The following is a 10,265-nucleotide window of genomic DNA, read 5'->3' as shown; positions in this document are numbered from 1 at the left end:
TTCATTGTGCTCCGAGAACAGCATTGCGCATAACGTGGAATATCTTCTCAACCGTTAACGTCGCATCTCTCGTCGGAATTCAATTAGGAGACGTCTTCGTTGCACATAATATTCAATTTGACCCGCGTTACAATGTTCGATAACGTGACTCCAGAGAAGGCGATCGCTTTCGTTCGATTTAGCGTATTTTTGATCTGTGGCTGGCCGCTGTCATCGATGGCTACGAAAGCTCAGGTGCTGTGTTTCAGAATATCGAAAGTGTTCAATACTATAAGTGCGTTTGGATTACTACTCCCAGTATCGTATGCAATGGTAGTACACGGCGATGATGCCATCGAATTCTCTAAAGCGGCGATCATGTTAAGCGCCTGTTGCCACGTTGTAACACAGATACTGCTGTGCAGCATTCACTACGCACGCTTTCAGGTAAGAGATGCAAAGTTCATTTTACAGTTTTCTCTTTTGACGACGAACGTATTTGGCGATCTCGTACTGCACTGTTGAAGTTTATCAAAATTTGTGTAGCACGACACTTGTCTAGGGTGCGTGTTTTCCGCATTAGATTCTATGTACTTTCCGTACTCGCTGTATATGACACCTGTCAGATTTTCACAGTCTAACTACAATTTTGGCGAGCGATGCTTTTGTAATCGAATTGCATGGATTCTGAGTAACGAGATGTTTAGAAAAAAGTCATGCCACTAACAGATTAATATCTATTGTATGTTGTACGGTAATGCAAATACGTTCGGCTGCAAGTATAAACACGGTGTAACTTTAATAACTAACCAATGACACAATGCAAGTGTGTCAAACGTTACTTGTATTATTGTCGGGAAATATGCTGCATTTAATAAAAAGAAATATCGCATGTAGTTGATCTTATGTAAATCACGACTCAATATTTCGAGCTTCGAGGCATAGATTAGTGGTAGCAGCTAAAAATGGGGAAAGCAAGAAGCACTTGATAACATAATTTTGATAACACATTGCAGCGTTTGATCGAAACTATAAATGCTACATTTAAGAACGCGAGGTCCTATGAAAGGTGTGTGTTTCAACGATACGTCGACACGTACTCCATGTTTTACGGGCTGGCAACGTTGTGGTATTACGTATCGCCAGTTGTCGTTGTATTGGGAAGTATTTTGTTACCTCAACCATTTCCGACTGTCTCCGAGTATCCGTTCCGCGTCGATTACGAACCCGTAAGGACTATAATCTTTGTCCATCAGGCCTTTGTCGGCTTCCAATGCTCCGCATCGGTCAGCGTGAACATGTTCGCGGCACTCTTAATTCTGTACACTGCGGCGAGGTTCGAGATTCTGATGATAGATATGAAAGAAGCAACCAGCGTTGATGCATTGGTCATCTGCGTAAAAAAGTATCACGTAGTGACCAGGTAAGTAATTTTGGGGAATTCTTTTCCTAGAGAGTGTGAGACTTTTTTAGAACAATCTTCTCGTAATCAGAGAGGTCCATCGTACACAGTACCTTATCATTATTTAATTCAAAAAATATTTGTTTGCATAAAAATGTAGCAGATCTTTGGGCTATAGTGGTATAAAAGTGGTCACTAATGCTGCTGTTTATTGATTCATTCAAAATTGTGCAATATACATTATTATGATGTTATGTTACAACGTAACCTTACACAAACGTTTTGCGTTATGTACTCATAAGTACCATAAATTGTGAATTATAATCGTCTATGTTTCATGCAAGACCAGTCTTGGTATATAATTTCATATCGTTACTATAATCGTTTCATTTGTGTCAGCATAGAATTACCACGAAATTGTGTTGGTTTTACGTAGATTCGGAAAAGATGTCGTCGAGGGTACTCGATACATAGCTTTGTTCACGGTACTGTACAGCAGTATAGCCCTTGTATTTTGCGGTCTAAGTATTATAGGAGTGAGTACTTGAAACAACTACGACACGTTCGTGTAGTGACATGAATGCTAGCATAAACGGTATTTTAGCGGCAATCCTTCTTGGTAAAACTGCAGTTTTGTTTCTTGGCTTGGGTTTCATTGGTGGAGGTTTTCATGTGCGCGTTGCCGGCTGATAATTTGATAAATGTGGTGAGTTGCGAATTTGAAATTAATGTTATTTGATGCGAAGATATTTCGTTTCGTTGTTATAAATTTGTTCCTGTACGAATTATTTGTCGCAAGTAGAGTGAAAGTACCGTTCGAAGTGTGTACGAATCGAAGTGGTACGAACAACTACTGGATGTACAGAAAACAGTACTTCGCATTTTGGTGCCGCAGGAGCCGGTAGCCATCAGCATAAAGTGTATCATCCCTATACTTTCGTTGGAATTTTACTGCTCGGTACAGCTTTATTTTATATTGATATTTATTGGCTCGTCTGTACGAAATGTGGGAACATTTAAGGGGGAAGAAAAATTGGTTTAAAAATTCTAGTAAACGTTTTGTTATTCAAAGTATGCATCATTTGTTCCTATGTAATTTTGCAAGTATGTTTCCCACAAATAAATACAATTAGACTACGGACCTCCGCGCAAAATAAAAATTGTCTGAGTCGTAAGAAGCAGAAATGAAGTTACAATGCATTTCTGCTTTCAGTAACTTTTATGATGATATTAAAATAATTTCAAAATCCGACATTTCATATTACACGACCTAATATTTTCATTATATTTGTTCCGATAATAATCTTTGAATAATAATTGTGCGATTCCAGTTCGTTTCGAATGCAGTCTCGCTGTTCACGGTCCTGCGAATGATGTTCGGCGAAGATGCTGATCTACTGTCGTCCAAATCAGCCAATAGTACATGTTGCGTTGATTAATCATTTATAGCTTAGAGTACACGTGACACAATGAATCATATTTGGAAGTTTAAATTCTGGAGTAATGATACTCTTTCGTTATACATAAGATTGTTCATTTAATGAAATAGTTACAAGAATCTTATTGGTATATTATTTTATCGATCCTCTGCGTATCGTATTTGCCGATAAGTAACGTTCCGTCGCGCCATATAAATTGCACTAATTAATTACGTGGTTAATGAATAGGTGATTAGTGCACGAAAATATTCTGCGTCTACGTTACTATTGCATTTTTCTCGTCAATCCGTTGGTGATAATGATGTAATCTTACTTTCTGTGCTGTTTTAACATCTATTTCCGCAAACGATTCTATTGTAATTTCCTTTCTCTGTTTAGTTGAAGACGCTATCACTCACTGCTAGCAATTTTATTTATCTCGCGTATCACAGAAATCTTTGATCACAGATTTATTCGATACACATATTACGTAACTTTAATTTAATGTCATGCGAAGTATCTGAGGGGAGATAACGAAATTAGGATCATAGTTTATTTATTTATCCAGTATTATGGAATTTTCCATTTGTGCTGCTAGTTATCAACGCCAACGATGGAGCTAAACCAGGCAGAAGTACTGGCTACTGATGTTACAATTACTTAGTATGTCACAAAAGAAAATCTTTTCTGAGACACAGTCAACACCAATAATAATAAAAATAACATACCTTTATCTGATTGTTTCTGTTACAGTGGAGTGGTATATGTCCGCGTGTCCAACTGACGCCCTGATAGACGTGGTGAGTCAATAAATCGATAATTAAAAGCAGCTACAGAGCATATCAAGCCTGCAAAAAAATGTAAGTGAATTACTATATGCGTTTAATCCTTGGACTAGGAAAGGCGTATATGTACGCTTTCACAAGTATGTCAATTTATACGAAAGACGTAAATATACGCCATATTTGTGAACGTTTTATATTAAAACACCAAGTATTATTGGAGGAATGTACAAGTAAATTAAAAAGGGCTAAGACTACGCTTGAAATAGATTAAGAACTGAATATCTTTTAAATTTATTTGCAATTATTCATTTTTTTTTAACGCCTAAGAACTGTGTCAAATCTTCAGGTACCGTTCTGGACAACCAGTTGCAGCGACTGATATGCGAATATCGCGCCGTCCGTATCGATTGTTCTCTCCTAGGGTGCGCCGCAGTGACATAATGTTACAATGGAAACAGAATTTTTTTGCTAGGAAATTCGATATTATAACACTAAGAAAATTTGGTGGTATCTGTAACTAATTCTCCATTTTCACCACTTCGGTTTTCTACCCAAGCTTCCAGTCATTAAGAAGTATCAAATTAAACTATTGATTTTACTGTTGAAACTCATAATCGGAGTGATAAGACTGACACACAAATTCCTCCTGCAAAATGAAACTCCATCTTAATGTTAAATCTGCAACATGTCGCACACCGCACAACACGGAATTCTAAACTGCACGAAAGTGGACGCGCCACGAGATGGAAACAAGTAGCTAAAGAACAGAGCAAACATTCTGAAATTCATAAAATCTACAGCTACATAGGGTGAAATCTAAACACTAACGTAGTCATCGTTAATGACCAGGCTGACCATGCGGATTTTAAAAAATGATAAAAGGGAGCAAGAAAATTCTTCTTGGAACTTTCTGAATGCATTCGAACCATTGATTGAAAAAGTATAACCGATGCAAATATGCGTTGCACAACGTAATTGTAGGTATTTGCACTAATCGATATCAATAGTCGTGTATTTTCATTCTGTTAGGGTACTTAATTCTAGTTGCAAGCATTTCAATTTGCATTCGCGAGACTCCTTGCAATCTCTCAAACAAACTCGAAGACTGAGAAGCTATCATTATAACCTCCCATCTACATTCATCATGCGCGGATATGGTACTTCCGCAACTTGCCGTGTATAGTTTCTTTAAGTGTAGCATTTATTTTTAATTCCTTTCATCGCCAGGAGATTGCAAAGCAGCTTACCGCTTCAAAGTCCGTTCATTGTGCTCCGAGAACAGCATTGCGCATAACGTGGAATATTTTCTCAACCGTTAACGTCGCATCTCTCGTCGGAATTCAATTAGGAGACGTCTTCGTTGCACATAATATTCAATTTGACCCGCGTTACAATGTTCGATAACGTGACTCCAGAGAAGGCGATCGCTTTCGTTCGATTTAGCGTATTTTTGATCGGTGGCTGGCCGCTGTCATCGATGGCTACGAAAGCTCAGGTGCTGTGTTTCAGAATGTCGAAAGTGTTCAGTGCTCTAAATGCGCTTGGATTACTGCTTCCAGTATCGTATGCAATGATAGTAAACGAGGATGATGCCATCGAATTCTCTAAAGCGGCGAGCATGTTATGCGCCTGTTGCCACACTTTAACACAGATACTGCTGTGCAGCATTCACTATGAACGCTTTCGGGTAAGAGATGCAAAGTTCATTTCACGGTTTTCTCTTTTGACGACGAACGTATTTGGCGATCTCGTACTGCACTGTCGAGGTTTATAAAAATTTTTGTAGCAAGGCGCCTGTCTACGATGCGTGTTTTCCGCATTAGATTCTATGTATTTTCCGTACTCGCTGTATATGACACCTGTCAGATTTTCACAGTCTAACTACAATTTTGGCGAGCGATGCTTTTGTAATCGAATTGCATGGATTCTGAGTAACGAGATGTTTAGAAAAAAGTCATGTCACTAACAGATTAATATCTATTTTATGTTGTACGGTAATGCAAATACGTTCGGCTGCAAGTATAAACATGGTATAACTTTAATCACTAACCCATGACACAATGCAAGTGTGTCAAATGTTACTTGTATTATTTTCGGGAAATATGTTGCATTTAATTAAAAGAAATATCGCATGTAGTTGACCTTATGTAAATCACGACACAATATTTCGAGATTCGGGGCATAGATTAGTGGTAGCAGCTAAAAATGGGGAAAGCAAGAAGCACTTGATAATATAATTTTGATAACACATTGCAGCGTTTGATCGAAACTATAAATGCTGCATTAAAGAACGCGAAGTCCTATGAAAGGTGCGTGTTTCAACGATACGTCGACACGTACTCCATGTTTTATGGGCTGGCATCATTGTGGTATTACCTATCAACAACGGTCGTTGTTTTCGGAAGTATTATATTACCTCAACCATTTCCGGCAGTCTCCAAGTATCCGTTCCGCGTCGATTACGAACCCGTGAGGACTATAATCTTTGTTCAGCAGGCCATTGTCGGCTTCCAATGCTCCGCAACGGTCTGCGTGAATATGTTCGCGGCACTCTTAATTCTGTACACTTCGGCGAGGTTCGAGATTCTGATGATAGATGTAAAAGAAGCTACCAGCGTTGATGCATTGGTCATGTGCGTAAAAAAGTATCACGTAGTGACCAGGTAAGTAATTTTGGCGAATTCTTTTCCTAGAGAGTGTGAGACTTTTTTAGAACAATCTTCTCGTAATCAGAGACGTTTATTGTAGACAGTGCCTTATCATTATTTAATTCAAAAACTAATTATCTGTCATAATAATGTAGCAGGTCTTCTGGCTATACTGGTATAAAACTAGTCACCAATGCTGTTGTTTATTGATTCATTCAGAATTGTGCAATATACATTATTATTATGTTATATTACAATGGCACCTTACACAAACGTTTTGCGTTATGTACTCATAAATACCATAAATTGTGAATTGTAATCGTCTATGTTTCATCCAATCCCAGTCTTGGTATTTAATTTCACATCGTTACTATAATCGTTTCATTTGTGTCTCCATAGAATTACCACGAAATTGTGTTGATTTTACGTAGATTCGCGAAGGATGTCGTCAAGGGTACTAAGTATATAGCTTTGTTCACGGTAGTTTATGGCGGTATAGCTCTTGTACTCTGTGGTCTGAATATTATAGGAGTGAGTACTTGAAACAACTACGACATGTTTGAATAGTGACATGAATGCAAGCAAAAACGGTATTTTAGCGGCAATCCTTCTTGGTAAAACTGCAGTTTTGTTTCTTGGCTTGGGTTACATTGGTGGAGGTTTTCATGTGCGTGTTGCCGGCAGATAATCTGTTAAATGTGGTGAGTTGTGAATCTAAAATTAATGTTATTTGATACGAAGAGTTTTCGTTTCGTTAACGTAAATTTACTTCTTTTTTTTTTCTTTGTCCCCGTACGAACTGTTTGTCGCAAGTAGAGCGAGAATACTGTTCGATGTGCGTACGAATCGAAGTGGTACGAACAAATGCTGGATGTACAAAAAACTGTACTTCGCGTTTTAGTGCCGCAGGTGCCTGTTGCCATCAGCGTGAAGTGTGTCATCCCTATACTTTCTTTGGAATTTTACTGCTCGGTACAGCTTTATTTTATATTGATATTTATTAGTTCGTCTATACGAAATGTGGGATCGCTCAATGAAAAAGAAAGAAATGTTGTTATTAAAAATTCAAGTAAACGTTTTATTAATCGATGTATGCACCGTTTGCATCTACTGTAAAAAACAGAAGTTAATTTAAAATGCATTTCCTCTTTGTGTAATTTCAATAACGATCTCTAAATAATTTCAGAATCCGACATTTCATATTACACGACCCAATATCTCTTTGACATATATACATACATTTGTCCTCAATATAATTATATGAATATTATTTGTGCGATTCCAGTTCATTTCAAACGTAGTCTCGTTGTTTACTCTCCTGCGAATGGTGTTCGGCGATGACGCCGATTTACTGTCGTCCAAACCAACCAATAGTACATGTTGTGTTAATTAATTACTCGTGGCTTCGAATACACGTGGCACAGAAATATATTTGAAAATTTGTAGCCTGGAATAATGGTATCGTTGCGTTGTACCTACTTCTTTACCTTTTACGAAATAGTTAACCGGAAGTTACGGGTATATTATTATTATATTATTATTATATATATTACATATTATATATATATATATATATATATATATATATATATATATATTATATATTATTATTATATTATTATATAATATATATTATTGTTATTATATATTATATATATATTATTATTATGAATCTCTTAATTGCGAAACAAATGCCCAGTTAGTATAAAATCTTTTTGCAATTGTTAGACAAGATCTGTAGCAATTGCTTTCTCACAAGCGGCGGGTAATTGATGTCTTATTGCTAGAGGTGCGCGTGAAAACCCAGGAATTCTCGAAATTTCTTCTTCGAACAATTTTTCAAAGCAAACCTCAACAATAGAGATAAAAGATCCCGTCCCGTTCACGCACACCCCTACTTGTTGCACTATCTCAGTTTCACCTATTAAGTACACGGTGACCGTACAAGGGTGCTTTATGCACGCAACTTTTATTCTGCCGTTACACCGTCATTGTCTCTTTCAATTATTCGGCTGCATAAAAAATGTCGCTTCCTCTGCTGTTTCGACACCTGTTTCCGCAAACGGATAACTTGTAATTTTCTAACTCTGTGCAATCGAAGACGCTTTTATTCTCTGCCGATGTTTTCACATCTCTCACTCGTTATAGTAAGTTAAATTGTATAAATTGATTAGACACATTAGCCATCGATTTTCATTTATAACCCGACTTCAATTTTATCCCGAATGAAGTAACTAAAGGGGCGAGAGCAACGTCAGCTTCATAGCTTAATTATTTATCGAGTATTACGGTGTTTCCCGTTTGTGCGCGTAATTACCGACACTCGTTAGTACCGTCGTCGGTGTTCTGGGCCATAGCAATTGATTCCTTCGTTCCTGTAACTTTCGTTCTGCTAAACGTTCCCCCTCCGCCCCTCACAAATCAAGTTCTAGCGCGGAGCATTAAAACGATTTTCGTAAAGTGAATAATACAGTGTCAGCATGCGTATTTCTGGAAATAATAATTTATTAATTAAATTACTATTTAAATTTTTGGGGATACGCTGTCGGTTATTCGGGAAATGACCTTCGCACCCGAACGCTCCCAAATGGAGGGTGATTCTATTGGACTCACTTTTTCAATGAATTGTGCGGCGCTTTTGCTATTGTCAAAGAACTTTTGCTGTTGTTTCACGAGTGTCGGCGAAATCACGAAGTCATTCGTGGAAGTAATGTTTATGTTCGAAACAGTATTCAACTTAATTTATTATCGATGTCAATCTTTGAATATGTATTGAAATCTATACTTGTTCACTTTGAAGAAAAAGAGATCTACAGTAAATTCTTGTAAACAAAAATAGACAACTTGGGAAGAGGAGATAATATTATTCGAGCCTCCTGGTTCATTCTTATAGTTGCCGATTGTCAACAATTACAAAAACGAGGTACAAGTCTCGAATAATTGTAATAAGTCTCTTCCCAAATTGCCCATTTTTGTTTGCAGGCAGAAGAAAAATTAGGGAAAATTTACACTGTACACATATAACTTAATAGCATTTAATAGCAATTTAATTTGTTGCAATTCGATATTGTATAGCTCATACGATTAATGAAACAGTGCCTACTTATTTTCATTACCGATTTTCAACGATAAAATAACGATTTCAGTGTGGTATGACATTACTTTCTTCATAGTTACTAATATAATTTTAAAGAAAAAACACTGTAAATTCTCTTCAATTGTCTCTCAGCTTCCAAACAAAAATTTACAATTTTGAAAGAGGAGATACGACTATTCGAGTCTTGAGGCTCGTTTTCATAGTCGCCGATTGTCAACGATTATAAAAACAAGGTGCAAATTTCGAATAATAATCGCATCTGCCCTTCCCAAGTTTTTGTTTACAAGCTGAGGGAAAATTAGGGAAAATTTACCGTACTCTAAACAGGCACAAGATATTTTCTGGAGTGTTTACGATTCTCCTTGGATGAACTCGGCGCCAGGAGCTCGCAAAGCGGCGATGATTATTATTGAAAAATGTCAGAAACCCATTGCAACAAATGCAGGTCGATTTCGTACTGCATGAACTTTGAAGCTCTGTGGCCGAGTGAGTTAGAACTCTGCGATTGAAAGAATATTAATTTCGAATATACGCTAATACCTATCGTGTGTGTGTCCTACAGGTCTATTACGCGATTTTCTCCGCGTTCTCGACGATTAGGGCGATACAGTGCGTGATTGAATCTGTAAACGTACGTACGCTGAAAGCAGAATTAAAAATCAATAAATTCTGAGGAAATCTTGTTGTTCGCCCAGATTCCATTAAAAATTACGACTGTTCCCTGCGATCACGAAAACAAAGAATAAAGAAAATGTAAAATTGTTTTTGCAACAACAGTGGTACACGACACATGTATAATATTAATCTCACTCACACGTATTTTCCGATGCTCCCACGAGATGCACAAAACATACGCTATTCTTTTGCCTTTGTTTACTTGGTAATATTAATTGATTCTTATTTATATGCAACAACTGAACGAAGAAAATGTTCGAC

At 37.2% G+C, this 10,265-nt stretch overlaps 2 protein-coding genes across 3 annotated transcripts; both read left to right on the top strand.

Annotated features, from left to right (window-relative positions):
- Positions 1-132: 132 nt before the first annotated feature.
- Positions 133-3,911, top strand: LOC117227745 (uncharacterized). Its single transcript, XM_076524122.1, has 7 exons — positions 133-426; positions 996-1,402; positions 1,818-1,917; positions 1,986-2,087; positions 2,184-2,339; positions 2,713-3,462; positions 3,553-3,911. Exons 1-6 carry the CDS (start codon positions 133-135, stop codon positions 2,818-2,820), a joined length of 1,167 nt encoding a protein of 388 aa, XP_076380237.1. The 3' UTR covers positions 2,821-3,462; positions 3,553-3,911.
- Positions 3,912-4,723: 812 nt separating this feature from the next.
- Positions 4,724-10,027, top strand: LOC117227746 (odorant receptor 13a-like). 2 transcript variants are annotated; one of them, XM_076524112.1, is made up of 7 exons: positions 4,724-5,271; positions 5,841-6,247; positions 6,664-6,763; positions 6,832-6,933; positions 7,049-7,204; positions 9,657-9,815; positions 9,892-10,027. In XM_076524112.1, exons 1-6 carry the CDS (start codon positions 4,978-4,980, stop codon positions 9,792-9,794), a joined length of 1,197 nt encoding a protein of 398 aa, XP_076380227.1. In that variant the 5' UTR covers positions 4,724-4,977; the 3' UTR covers positions 9,795-9,815; positions 9,892-10,027. The 2 variants fall into 2 exon arrangements, with proteins under 2 accessions (XP_076380227.1, XP_076380228.1); XM_076524113.1 differs by lacking the exons at positions 9,657-9,815; positions 9,892-10,027 and adding an exon at positions 7,518-7,688 and having other exon boundaries at positions 4,804-5,271.
- The last annotated feature ends 238 nt before the right edge of the window (positions 10,028-10,265 follow it).

This window comes from Megalopta genalis, chromosome 8 (genome assembly GCF_051020955.1).
Source record: "Megalopta genalis isolate 19385.01 chromosome 8, iyMegGena1_principal, whole genome shotgun sequence".
NCBI classification, from domain to species: Eukaryota; Metazoa; Arthropoda; class Insecta; order Hymenoptera; family Halictidae; genus Megalopta; species Megalopta genalis.
This window is presented reverse-complemented; position numbering and strand designations above follow the sequence as displayed.

Bases quoted from the DNA above. Each gene is read 5' to 3' on its own strand.
- LOC117227745 (XM_076524122.1), top strand. From the start codon at position 133: ATGTTCGATAACGTGACTCCAGAGAAGGCGATCGCTTTCGTTCGATTT. The intron at 427-995 runs GTAAGAGATGCA...AACACATTGCAG, and splicing joins TTCACTACGCACGCTTTCAG to CGTTTGATCGAAACTATAAA. The intron at 1,918-1,985 runs GTGAGTACTTGA...ACGGTATTTTAG, and splicing joins GCGGTCTAAGTATTATAGGA to CGGCAATCCTTCTTGGTAAA.
- LOC117227746 (XM_076524112.1), top strand. From the start codon at position 4,978: ATGTTCGATAACGTGACTCCAGAGAAGGCGATCGCTTTCGTTCGATTT. The intron at 5,272-5,840 runs GTAAGAGATGCA...AACACATTGCAG, and splicing joins TTCACTATGAACGCTTTCGG to CGTTTGATCGAAACTATAAA. The intron at 6,764-6,831 runs GTGAGTACTTGA...ACGGTATTTTAG, and splicing joins GTGGTCTGAATATTATAGGA to CGGCAATCCTTCTTGGTAAA.